The sequence below is a fragment of the Pituophis catenifer genome, unplaced genomic scaffold (genome assembly GCF_029215685.1).
Source record: "Pituophis catenifer annectens isolate HBS135680 unplaced genomic scaffold, rPitCat1.0.hap2 SCAF_15, whole genome shotgun sequence".
NCBI classification, from domain to species: domain Eukaryota; kingdom Metazoa; phylum Chordata; class Lepidosauria; order Squamata; family Colubridae; genus Pituophis; species Pituophis catenifer.
In genome coordinates this window covers 667,374-680,528 of record NW_027256895.1, presented here as the reverse complement: position 1 = coordinate 680,528, position 13,155 = coordinate 667,374, and the positions used below count along the sequence as shown (strand labels likewise).

At 56.1% G+C, this 13,155-nt stretch overlaps 1 protein-coding gene across 1 annotated transcript; it reads left to right on the top strand.

The window, feature by feature from the left end:
- On the top strand, positions 1-9,009 carry SLC12A9 (solute carrier family 12 member 9). The gene is made up of 11 exons (XM_070954644.1): positions 1-108; positions 237-527; positions 1,025-1,132; positions 1,225-1,336; positions 1,554-1,711; positions 1,807-1,889; positions 2,904-3,028; positions 3,798-3,990; positions 5,473-5,647; positions 5,850-5,996; positions 7,043-9,009. The coding sequence occupies exons 1-11, from the start codon at positions 27-29 to the stop codon at positions 7,945-7,947; spliced, it is 2,379 nt and encodes a 792-aa protein (XP_070810745.1). The 5' UTR covers positions 1-26; the 3' UTR covers positions 7,948-9,009.
- The last annotated feature ends 4,146 nt before the right edge of the window (positions 9,010-13,155 follow it).

Here is a 13,155-nt window from a genome sequence, read left to right as displayed (position 1 = left end):
CTGAGTTCGGGGGGAGCATCGGCCTCATGTTCTACCTGGCCAACGTCTGTGCCTGCGGCGTCTACGTCCTTGGGCTGGTGGAAGCCATTCTGGATGTTTTCGGAGCAGGTGGGCTTCAGCCACAGAGCCCTGGGGCTGGGGGGGGAGAGCGAGGGCAGTTGTCCGTCCTGTTCTGCTCTGGACGCGGGTGTGAATCTCCCCCTGAAGCCCCCCTCTCTCTCCTGCTCCTGGCCCAGATGGATCGGAGCCGCCGGGCCTGAAGACGCTTCCCCAGGGCTACCTGTACAGCTTCCTCTACAGCTCTCTGGTGCTGCTGCTCTGCTTGCTGGTGTGCCTGGTGGGGGCCCAGATCTACTCGCGGGCAGCCTTCTTCATCTTCCTCCTGGTCAACCTGGTCCTGGTCACCATCTTCGTCAGCTTCTTCACCGTCTCCCCTCGGGAGATCGCCGTCTCCCATGGCGGCAACCAGACCTTCAACGCCTCCTTCACGGGCTTCAACATCTCCACCCTCAGGGACAACATGTATGGTAGGGGGGCTTCGACCGGGTTGGCGAGGAGGGAGGCCGGGGGGGGCTGCTTTCAGCCCCGGCGTTTCCTGGGCCGGGGACGGAGTGGTGCGGTGGCCTAGAGGTGGAACTTTCGCTTCACAATCAGGAGGCTGTGAGTTCGATCCTAGGTAGAGGAGGATCTTTCTCTCTCTCTCTGGGCACACTGAGAATATATCTGCTGAAAGAAACTCTGCACTGGCAACAGGAAGGGCAATCGGCCATTAAAACACTCTGCTAACTCCATTCAGTTGCCCAGACTCCACCCCGCAAGGGATTATGGGGTCATTAAATGAAGATGAAGTTTTCTGGGTTGGGGAGAGGGATCTCCAGCAGCTTCGGCAGGGGCTGCCTGGTGCCAATACTGGGTGACCTGTGGCAAGGTTAAGAAGCCACAGGGAGGCAGGCAGGGAGGGGAACAGAGGGCTGAATGCAGCCATGTGCCCCCATGACAGCCTGGCTCTCTCCCCCCGCCCCAGCCATGTACTCACGGGACTACACTACCAACAACATGATGTCTTTCGCCACCGTCTTTGCCGTCATGTTCAACGGCTGCACCGGCATTATGGCCGGCTCCAACATGTCAGGTGAGGCGTGGAAAACCCCGGGGAGGGGCTCGGGGGGTCCCAGGAGAGCTTCCATTGGGGAGACGGGAGGGTAACGGTGTTGATTCTCGCAGGGGAGCTGAAGAATGCCAGCGCCTCCATCCCCAAGGGGACGATTGTGGCTGTCCTGTACACCTTCATCATCTACTTCTTCCTTTTCTTCATGACCAGCTTCACCTGCGAGAGGTGAGTGGCTCCAGGTAACCCAGAGAGCGACAGCCCCTCCCACGCAGCAGGTTGCAAAGCCTCCTGTCCTCGCTCTCAGCTGGAGACTCAAGGCTGGCATGGAGGGGGCAGACTTAGTGGAATGAAGAATTGGGGGGGGTGCTGTCTCCAGGTGAGGCTTGTCAGGTGGAGGGTAGCTGGCAGGAGAGAGCCTGACACCCCACGTTGGCCCCCCCAGGGCCCTCCTGAAAGGCGACTATGGCTTCTTCCGGTCCATTAACGTCTGGTCGCCCTTCGTGTTGATGGGCATCTACTCCGCCTCGCTTTCGGCTTCCATGAGCAACCTGATTGGCGCTTCCCGCATCCTTCACGCCTTGGCCAAGGATGACCTGTTTGGTGAGCGAACCCCCCCTGCCCGCAAAGCCCCTCGGCAGCCCCTCCCCTCCTCCTGGCCAGGGAGGCCCAGTTGATGCTGCTTCCTCTCCCCGCAGGGCTTGTCCTGGCTCCGGCCAAGATTGTCTCCAGGGGAGGCAACCCCTGGGTGGCCGTCCTCTACACCTGGGGCCTCGCACAGGTAACGTCCCCCTCCCCCCCCCCATCAGGCCCTAAGAACCAAGCACAACAGGTGGAGTTAGTTGTCTTTGGTATTCCTCTATAGCTAGGATCTCCACAATTGGCAACCTTAAGACTTCTGGACTTCAACTCCCAGAATTCCCCAGCCAGCAAGAAGAAGCGAGCTAGGAATTCTGGGAGTTGAAGTCCAGAAGTCTCAAAAATCACATTTGTAGATTCCTGCTTTATGCAAGGAATCCTCAACTTACGACTGCAATTGGGCCCCCAATTTCTGTTGCTAAAGTGAAACATTTGTTAAGTGAATATTACCCTGTTTTACAACCTTTCTTGCCACCCTTGTTAAGTGAAACACTGCGGTTGTTATGTTAGCAACAAGCGAATTCAGCTTCCCCAGTGACTTTGCTTGTCAGGGGGCGTCGGTCACAAAAGGGGATCTCACGACCCTGGGACACGGCAACTGTCAGTGGCCAAGCATCCAAATTTGGATCACGTGACCCCGGGGATGCTGTAACGGTCTAAAGTGTGGAAAAACAGTCATGGCTCACTTTTTTCACTGAAACTTTGAATGGTCACTAAATGGACCATCGTAAGCCGAGGACTAGCTGTACACAGGATCTTGCCAGAGTAAAGCAACTCCCGACAGAACTATAGAGACCGACTCCTGTGAGCTGCCTGGGAGGGGCCGCCTCGACCTCCTTCCTGCCTCCCAGACGCGCCACGCTCCGCTGACTCTTTGCCCCCCCTGGGGAAAGCAGCCCCTCCCTCCCGGGACCCCAAACTGCCTTCCCCCACATCCCTCCCTCCCCTGGCCCATGTGGGCTGACTCCGGGGGTCTTCAAGGCAGAAGATCCCTTGGCCGGTTCTTTGCTCCAATGGCTTTGCCCCCCTTCTGGCCCTGAGCGGGGGATGGGTCACGGATGGAAGACGGGCACCCACCTGCCGTCTGGGGGAGGGGCTGTGGGGGCTTTTCCGGGTTTCCCCTCCCCCCCCTTTTAAGGAGCTCTGCCTTCCCCAGCTGGTGCTGCTGGTGGGGAAACTCAACACCATCGCTGGCATCGTCACCGTCTTCTACCTGGTCGCCTATGCTGCCGTGGACCTGGCCTGCCTGGCCCTCGAGTGGGCCTCGGCCCCCAACTTCCGGTGGGTGCAGCACACGGGGGTGGGGTGGGGGGGAGTCTGTGGGCTCAGCTGGGCCCTCAAGTCCCAGAAGAGATGGGGAAGGAGAGAGCTTGCCAGCCACATCCATCTCTCTCTCTCTCTCTCTCTCTCTCTCTCTCTCTTTCTTTCCCTCCCTCCCTCTTTTCTTTCTCTTTCTCTTTCCTTCTTTCTTTTTTTTTTTTTTTTTTTTTTAATTTGATTTATATGCTGCCCTTCTCCGGAGACTCAGGGCGGCTTACAGTGCGTTAAGCAATAGCCTTCATACTTTTGTATATTTATACAAAGTCAGCTTATTGCCCCCACAAACTGGGTCCTCATTTAACCTACCTTAGAAAGGATGGAAGGCTGAGTCAACCTTGAGCCTTGGAGAGATTCGAACCAGCAGTAAATTGCAGGCAGCTGTGTTAATAACAGGGTGCTTTAAACCACTGTAGTACCAAGGCTCTTATTTTTCTTTCTTTCTTTTTTCTTTCTTCCTTTTCCTCCTTTCTTTCTCTTTTCTTCTTTCCTTCTTTCTTTTCCTTTCTTTCATTTCCTTCCTGTTTCTTTTTTCTTTCTTTTTCTTTTTTTCTTCCTTCCTTTTCCTTTTCTTTTTTTTTCTTTTTTCTTTCTTCCTTTTTTCTTTTTTTTCTTTCCTTCTTTCTTTTCCTTTCTTTCTTTTCCTTCCTTCCTTCCTTTCTTTTCTTTTTTCTTTCTTTCTTTTTCTTTCTCCTTCCTTTCTTCTCTCCCTCTCTCTCTTCTGTCTCCACAGCCCCACCTTCCAGCTCTTCTCCTGGCACACCTGCCTGCTTGGCATCGTCTCCTGCCTGGTGATGATGTTCCTGATCAGCCCGGCGGGGGCCTCGGGGAGCCTGGGGCTGATGCTGCTCCTGCTGGGCTTCATCCACCTGCGCTCGGCCGCCTCTTCCTGGGGCTACATCAGCCAGGCGCTCATCTTCCACCAGGTGCGATGTGGGGCCGGGGCCACCCTCCCCCTGAAGGGGAACAGGAGACAGAAGGGGCCGGGGGTCCGTCTCATCCTGCCGGCGGCTCCTTTCAGGCCTGAAGAGGCCCGTCAGGCTCTGCGCTGGGCGAGGGGTCTCCTGCGGGGAAGGGGCTCTGCCGATCCATACAGGCTGGGGAGGGGGCATCGTGGGGGCCTCGGGTAGTGGCTGAGGGTGGGCCTCAACTCACAACCACAATTCTCAGTCTGTGGCTCAGCCGGGGGAGGCAGGCCTGATTTTACGAACTTTTTTTTTTTATTTTTTTTTTTATTTGATTTATATGCTGCCCTTCTCCGGAGACTCAGGGCGGCTTACAATGCGTTAAGCAATAGCCTTCATCCTTTTGTATATTTATACAAAGTCAGCTTATTGCCCCCACAAACTGGGTCCTCATTTAACCTACCTTAGAAAGGATGGAAGGCTGAGTCAACCTTGAGCCTTGGAGAGATTCGAACCAGCAGTAAATTGCAGGCAGCTGTGTTAATAACAGGGTGCTTTAAACCACTGTAGTACCAAGGCTCTTTTTCCCCACGGTCGTTAGGTGAATGGCTGGTCGTTAAGTGAAAAAGATGGTCATTAAGCAAATCTGGCTTCCCCCGTTGAAGCCGGCTGGGAAGGTCACACGTGTTGCTCACGTGACCCCAGGACACTGCAAGCGTGTAAATCCACGCCAGTTGCCAAGGGCCCAAATTCTGATCACGCGACCATAGGGGTCCTGCAGCGGTCGTTGCTGTGGTCATTTTGAATGGTCACTAAATGAGGAGTCGTATGTTGAGGACTACCTGTAATGCACAAGGGTGGGAGCAAAGCAGGCAAACTAAAAGCAGGACAGGATCTACTTTGGTGGCCGTGTACAGGTACTCCTCGTTTAGTGACCATTCGAAGTTACAACAGCATTGCAAAAAGTGACTTATGACCATTTTTCACACTTATGACCGTTACAGCATCCCTGTGGTCACATGATCAAAATTCAAGCGCTTGGCAACTGACTCGTATTTATGACAGTTTCCCTGCCTTGGGGTCAAACGATCCCTTTTTGCCACTTCTGACGAGCAAAGCCAATGGGCACGCGAGATTCACTTAACAACCGTCTCCCTAACAACAATTGTGGTGATTCACTTAACAACTGTGGCAAGAAAGCTCACTAAATGAGGACCCCGATTGTTGGGGGCAAGAGGCCGACTCCGTAAACTGCTTAGAGAGGGCTGCAAAGCGCTGTGAAGCTGTATATAAGTCTGTAGGGCCAGTGCTAAATGGGACAAAACTCACTTAACGACTGTCTCTCAGTCAATTTTGAGCTCAGTTGTGGTCGTAAGTCAAGGACCACCTGCAGAGAAGGCGGCAACGTGTGCAGTGCGAGCTGAAGACCAGGGGGGGAAATGTCTCCTGTGGGGCTAACAGGGGGTCTCTTCCCCTCTTCCTCTCCCTCCCCCACCCCCGAAGGTCCGGAAGTACCTGTTGCTGCTCGACATCCGGAAGGACCATGTCAAGTTTTGGCGGCCGCAGATCTTGCTGATGGTGGCCAACCCTCGCGGTGGATCCCAGCTGATGAGGTTCATCAACCACCTGAAGAAGGGAGGCCTCTTTGTCCTGGGCCACGTGGAGATCGGGGACCTGGGTAGGGCCCTGCAGACTCCCGGGGGCTGCCCTTCCGTGGGACGCCACGGATCCTGGGTGTGTGTGTGGGGGGGGCGGGTTGCAGGGTCCAGAAAGACCGAACCCCAGAATCATGGGGGGGGAGGCATCTTTTGCCCCCTTGGCCTATGCACCCGCCCTGCCAGCAGGTCCTGGCGGTGCCATCTTTGCTGCCTCTCCCGCAGATACGATGCCCTCGGACCCCATCCAGGCTCACTACAACTTCTGGCTCAGCCTGGTGGACAAACTCAACATCAAGGCCTTCGTGGACCTGACCTTGTCACCCTCCGTCCGGCAGGGGACGCAGCACCTGCTCCGGATCACCGGCCTGGGTGAGGAGCCGGGGTGGGGAGTCGGGGGGGGCTGTGACAGGAGAGGAGAGAGCCCCCCCCCCAATGAGGGCATCTGGGTCAGCCTTTGGTATGAAGGAGCCTGGCGTTTCTTTGATTCTGTTATTTTCAAAGGGTCCTTGGGAGTTTGGGAGTTAGGAACTCCTTTGATTTGAGGGTGGCCTAGATTGCCCCTGGGAGCCCCTGAGAATGGAGGGCGTGCGAAGAAAAGAAGCACCCTGTGCCCCCCACCCCCACCCCCAGGTGGCCCTGCCCCTTCCCAACCACAGATCCGCCAGACGCTTTGGGGAAATCCAACCAAACCAATCTACTTATTCGTTCATTCATATCCTGCCTTTATTATTTTTATGAATGAACCAAGGCGGCCAACATACCTGATGCTCCTTCCTCCTCTTATCTCCCCACAACAACCACCCTGCGAGGTGGGTTGGGCTGAGAGAGAGGGATTGGCCCAAAGTCACCCAGCCACCTTTCCTGCCTGAGCCTGGGCTAGAACTCCCAGTCTCCTAGTGATTGGCCCAAAGTCACCCAGCTGGCTTTCATGCTTAAGGCGGCACTAGAATTCCCACTCTCCTGGTGATTTGCCTGATCACCCAGCCAGCTTTTGTGCCTAAAGTGGGACTATAACTCACCAGCTCCTTGTTTTTAAGCCAGCACCTTCAGCACTGGGCCAAATTCTGCCACAGGATGGCTTCCTTGACACCCAAACCCCCCCCCCATTGGTAGCCACTCTCGGCACCTCCAGAAGGAGAAGAGGAAAAACCAATGCTTGCTCAGCACTAAGGAGGGAGGGGGGACTCCTCAGTTGACGTGGCGAGAAGGCTGCCCTCTGGAGCCTCCTGTCACACTAAGCAGGGCTGCCCTCATTCCATAGACCAAAATATTGGCGGGGTCCCCAGAGGGACCCTGGATTATAAACCCTGGTTGGCTGCATCTTGATCTGCCTGGGGGAGCCCAGCTGGTTCTCCCTTTTGGGACCCACTCGGGCCGCCTGAGTCGAGGTGGTTTGTGCGCTTCCTTGTCTGCAGGTGGGATGAAGCCGAATACGCTGGTCCTGGGTTTCTACGACGACTGCGTGCCTGAGGATTACTTCCTGCAGGACCCGGCCTTCAGCCAAGCCCGGGAAAACGACGAGTTTGGGGTGGACCTGACGGCCCTGCAAGCCCACTTCCCCCCCGTGCGGGTGACGGCGAACCAGCGGGCTCTGAAGCCCTCCGAGTACGTGGCCATCATCTCGGACGCAGTGAAGATGCACAAGAACGTGTGCCTGGCCCGCTACTTCCACCTGCTGGACATGGATCTGCTCTCGTCCTCGGCTTCCAAGAAGCGCCTGGAAGGCCGCTACATCGACGTCTGGCCCCTCAACCTCCTGCGCCCCAACACACCCACCTACGTGGACATCTGCAGCCTCTTCCTCCTCCAGATGGCCTGCATCCTCACCATGGTCAGCTCCTGGAAAGGCGCCCGGCTGCGCCTCTTCATCTGCGTGGAGTCGGGGGACGTGGGCTGGGTGAGCAAGGAGGAGAAACTGCGGGAGCTACTGACCAAGTTGAGGATTAAGGCCACCATCAAGATCGTGACCTGGGACCAGGTGGCCACCTTCCAGAGCCACGCCCAGCCTGCGGGCCCTGGGGAGCCAAGCCCTGCTGAGGTTCAGGGCCCCCCGGATTCTCCCCCCAAAGAGAAGCGCTTGGGGGAAACGTTCCTGAACGCGGCCACTTTCCGTGTGACGGACGAGTACTTGACTTCCGTCAACGAGCTTCTGCAGAAGCAAGGCGGTCAGACGGCCGTGCGGTTCCTCTACCTGCCGCGGCCTCCCGCGGACACCTCTCAGTACGAGCGCTACCTGGAGCAGCTGGAGATTCTCACCACCGACCTGGGGCCCACCCTACTGATCCACGGGCTGACCCCCGTCACCTGCACTGAACTGTAAGTGGCCGGCAGCAGGCCCTGCATTCGTGGCCCTAAACGCCTTGTCACCGATGAACAAAATGTGCCTTTGTCTCTGGAGGGGATGGGGGAGAAACGAGGAGGCCGGGCCGAGCGCGACTTGGCTGAAGATGTGGGGGGAGAAGGAGACATTCGGGGCAGCTGAGGCGGCTTGCTGAACCAGGAGAGGAGGAACAAGGACTGTGTTTTGCGGGACACAAATGTCTTCCACTATTTCGGGACAATTTTCGTGGGACCATCTGGGGGTCCCAGCCGGGAGATCTTCCTGTACCCCTGGAGGCATGAGGGCTTCTTCTGAGCTCTCCCCCAGATTTCCAGAGCCGGAAATAATTTCCTCACCCATTTCCTTGTGCAAGAAGGCCGAGAGGACAAGCGGGCACCGATATTTGGGCAAAGGAAACATCTGGGCCTCTTTGGACTTCAAGGCGATTCCTCCTCACCCCAGGCTCTCTCTGCTGGCTTGACCAAGACTGCCCGCCTCCCCATGTGGGGAAATACAACTCCCATCCATCACGGTGGGCCACTCGAGGGCGGCTGTGATGGCAGGAATGATGGGATTTGCAGTGCCGCGTACCAAGAAGTGCATTCGGCGTCATTGGGGACCATTTGGATCGGGAACGTCGTGTGAAGCTTCCGATTTGAGTTTGAACTGGGTCGTTTCTGGGGGTGTTTCGAACCCAGGACAGTTCTGTTTGGCTCGCACATTTTTGTGTTCCAAATGGTTGGAAACAACCCCTTTCAGAGGCCTTTATCGAAAGCGATCCAGAGTGAGCAAGCGTGGCCTTCCGTGGGGGGCTTCCTCCTTTTCAGCAGCCACTCCTCCTTCAGCTGGAGGAGACCAGGCGGTTCGGGAGGAGGGGCCCTCTTCTCCCCCTCCCCCATGGTAAAGTCAGGACTGAAGCTCCTTCGCCCCCTCCCCATCCCTGGTGGGGGTTTCCACCCAGGCCATTAGCCTAGCGGATTAGAAATGACAGACAAGCACCTAACCAAAAGAGAGTTGACTTCTCTCCTGCTTCTACTAACCACTAACTGGCCCCGGGTTCAGCTGCCGCTCCAGCCAGGGCTGGGGGGGGGAGGGGAGGGGAGGGGGCGCCTGGGAAAACCGGGTGCTGGGTTGGAAAGAGGGAGGGGGGGTCGGCAAGGGAGCCCCAGCACCAACAGAAGGAGGGGAGGGAGGGAGGAGGGGAGGGCAGCTGCTCCTGCGGAATCAACCCGGGCAATAAAAGCGAAACTCGAGGAGCGGACCGTCTCTGCTTTTCAGCTGCGGCGTTTGCTGGCTTCCCCCGGGGCTCCGTCCGCAGCGGAGGATCAGCGGGGTTGGCCGCGATCTTCCCGGACCGGCTGCTCGGGAGGAAAGCCCCGATTTAGGCTCTCCCTCCCTGGGCTGAGCCTGCGGGGGTGTCGGGGGTCCGCGGGGTTCGGGGAAGCGGTCTTCCCCTGGATGGAGATTTAGGATCGCGTGGATCCCGCGGGTTTATAGGTCTCCCCGCCTGCCCCGGCGGATATCGGCCAGAAACGGGTCGGGGGCTCCCCGGCAGCATCCAGGAAGGGGGGCCGGAGAAAGCGGTGGGGCTGGAGGCGAGAGCGGCCGCCCCGGTTGCCCGCCAGCCCCGCGGTCCCTGCTGGGGTCGGCGCCGCTGCAAGGAGCCGGGAAGGTGGGCGCGCTGGCCCCGCAACTGGCAGGGCGCTCCCTTCCCCTGGGCAGCCGCGGAGCTGCAGGAGGAGCCCGGCTTGGGGTGCCCGGTCCCCGCGATGATGCAGCCCCCGGAGAAGGGAGGGGGGAGGGAGCGCCTCGCATCAGCGGCCGGGACGGTCGGAAAGCGGGCGGGACTCGCTGAAGAGGCTGGTTTTCAAGGCACCTGCTCGAGTTTGGCAACTTTCCAAGCGGGCGGACTTCAACTCCCAGAATCCTTTCTGTCTGGGGAATTCAGGGAAGTCCACTTTAATTTATCCTTTCTTACAAGTTGCCATGGTTTTTTTTAAAAAACGCCGCCTTAGGATCCTGCGTACATCAGGCGCCGGGTTGAGATCAGGGAATCTCATAATTCGCTGACAGGGAATTATGGGACCTGGAGTCCTAAATGGTTGGGGAGGGACCAGGGCGACAGCCAGGAAGGAGCCCAGAAGTTGCACAGTAGCGAGGGCTAGAGCGTCACTCTTCACTTTCGTAACTCTAGGACCTCCGCCAGGTCGCTTGTGCCATAGAGGCGCAATGTGTAGAGCGGCGCTCCCTGACGGGGCGGAGTGGTGGCCGTCTGACACGGCGCCGGGTCCGAACGCAGGTGCGATTCTCCGGCATCCGACTCGCAGGTATTAATTCACGCAACGACGCTGCGCCTGAATGGGGGCAAAGAACGGGCCCGGGGCGGGAGAGACACACGGGATGTGTCTCTTTTGGACTGGGCCCCTCCCAAGATGGCCGGCTCCCACTTCCGGTGGCGGACGGAAGGACTTGAGGCCGATTTCCTCCCTCTGCCAGTGAGAGCCCGACAAGCTGGACGCTCTAGGAACGCGGTCCGGTCTCCATAACCAGGCGGAAGCTCTCCGGCTGTCACTTCCGGCCTGCAGGTGTGCCTCGCCAGGTGAGTCCAGGCGGCGTTGGGCAACCCGCAGGAAGGAGCCGCCTCTTCGGATGCGGGAGAGCCCCAAGCCCTGACTCCCCCTCCCATCATCCCGGACCACCGAGAGTGATGGGAGTTGTAGTCCAGCTGTCTGGATGGAGAAGAGCCCCTCCCTCCCCCAAAATCTGACTTTCACTCCTGCTTGAGCAGAGGGCTGGACTAGATGACCTCCAGGGTCCCTTCCAGCTCTGTTCTAGTCTAATCGAGCACCTGCCAGGAGGGTGAAATAGCTCAGAGCCCCCCGCCCACTTTTGGGGTGCATAAAGGGGTTCTCCCCCCCCCCGAAGCAGGAAAAGCCCCCTGCACCCCTCCCCCCAAGAGCCCGTCCCAGCCCCCTCCTGATCCTGATCCTGATCCTGGTATGTATGTATGTATTTATTAAATATATTGGCCTCCCATCTTACCCCCAGAGTGACTCTTGAGTAGCTTACAGTACATTTGTAGGGTTGCATAGTTTTGTCTTTCTAATAATATAAATCTATAAAAAAATTCATATAAAGTACAGGAGAAACGCAAATACAGGCGGCCCTTGACTTAGAACAGTTCATTTAGTGACCGTTCAATTACAATGGCACTGAAGAAGTGATCTTTGCAGCCTCCCCCATGGGCACATGATCTAAATTCAGACGCTTAACAAGTGACTCATATGATGGTTGCATGGGTCATGTGATCCCCTTTTCGACCTTCTGACGGGCAAAGTCAATGTGGAAGCCGGGTTCCCTTAACAACTGTGTGACTCACTTAACAACTGAAGTGATTCGCTTTAGAACTATGGCAAGAAAAGTCATAAAACGGGGCAAAACTCACGACTGTCTCGCTTAACAATGAAATTTTGGGGCTCAATTGTCATAAGTCGAGAACTGCTTGTACTCAAGGCTAAGGAAAAGACGGGAAGGGAGGGAATAGGATGAGCAGAGGGGGAGAGGGAGGATCTGGTATTAATCTATCAGCCACCCCCAATGCGAAACCTCCCCTCCCCCCCAGGAGTGAAATGCTACCGGTTCATTCCAGGTGAACTGGTAGTGATAAAATCTACCGGTTCGGTCAACCCGGTAGTTAAAAGAAAGCTACCAGTTCACTTGAACCGATATTTCCGACGATCTAGCTTTGCTAGAAAGCAGAAAATCCTGCTTTCTAGTCAAGCTAAATCGTGCAGCACAGCTGATTCCCTCCCCTTCCTGTTCTACTTACCTTGCAAAGCCTCCTTTTGGCCCGTGGGTGCGGCCTGCAAACTGGTAGCAAACTGGTTTAGATTTCACCACTGCTTTCCCCACCACCACCACCCTTACAGCCCTAATCCAGCCACCAGAGTTAGAATCTTTCAGGAAGGTAAGGAGGGTCAGCACTGACCTCCCTCTGGGCGGAAAAGATGTTCCAAAGAGACATCTTAGTAGATTTATATGCCAGCAGCCTGATCCTCCTTGGTTTTTATTTATGGAATTTATGCACCATATCGTCTCCCTGTCCGAGACGACTTTGGTGGGGTTTGGGTTAGTTTTTTCTGCATTTGTCTTGGGGATGTAACGGTTGGACAGAGGGGCCTCAGCCGGGTTCCTTGACTCAGCTGCCGGCCTGAAGAGCCAGGTCTGCTTGTCCACACTTGATGGGCTGCAGCCCTTCGGATGAGCACCTGATGGCACTAAAGGGAGCTCAGAACCAGCTGTCATCTTTGGTCAGCTGGACCTCTCACCTAGTCACTGAACGCCTATTTTGGGTGTGATGCGCTTGGGAGAGAATCCAAGTTTCCCCTCCCCCACCCAATGCAAAGATAACTATCCCAAAGGTGCTTTTTCAAGAGGCAACTGGACTTTCTGGTTTTTCCTTTGAGGACGTTTTTGATTCTCATCCAAGAAGCTTCTTCAGCTCTGACTGGATGGTGGGGACAGTCAGAGCTGAAAAAGCTTCTTGGATGAGAAGGGAAACGTCTTCAAAGAAAAACCCAGAAAGTCCAATTGCCTCTTGAAAAAGCACCTTTGGGACAACCGTGTCCTGGATGACAGAGAATCTCCGGAGATGCAATTCATTTTTTCCCCTCGTCTGGTGACTCAGTCTTGCCCTGATATCACCCTTCCCTTCTCAGAAACTTGTCTTTCAAACCATTGTTTGTATGATGCCACTCCGTCATTCTGAGCTAAAGGAAAAACTGGGGCAGCCAGAACTTCAGGTGTCTTCAGGTAGCTGAAAAGATGCAGGGAGGTTTCTGGTTTTGTTCCTGGAGTCAAAATTGGCCCCCCAGCTGGGTGTTGCAAGCAAGTGGGAGATGTTGGCTTAGGTGTTGGGTCCCACGGTCCCCTTTTGCAGCCTTCTGACAAGCAAAGTCACTGGGGAAGCCAGATTCACCTGTCAGCCCTGTGACTGACTTAACAACCCCAGTGGTTCACTTAAAAACCGTGGCAAGACAGGTCGTAAAATGGGGCAAAATTCACTTGACAGCTGTCTTGCTTAGCAGTAGAAATTTTGGGCACAATTTTGGTCGTAAGTCAAGGATTCCCTGCACTGGAAGCCGCCGCCACCCCCGCGCCCGCTCTCCTTCCCACACGTCTGTTCTTGTCCTCTTTCCAGCTTCAGGC

What these genes read in the sequence shown, in the direction of transcription:
- SLC12A9 (XM_070954644.1), top strand. Translation starts at nt 27, where the DNA reads ATGTTCTACCTGGCCAACGTCTGTGCCTGCGGCGTCTACGTCCTTGGG. An exon ending in ACCAGCTTCACCTGCGAGAG is followed by an intron (nt 1,337 to 1,553) that starts GTGAGTGGCTCC and finishes TGGCCCCCCCAG; the next exon opens with GGCCCTCCTGAAAGGCGACT. An exon ending in CGTGGAGATCGGGGACCTGG is followed by an intron (nt 5,648 to 5,849) that starts GTAGGGCCCTGC and finishes CCTCTCCCGCAG; the next exon opens with ATACGATGCCCTCGGACCCC.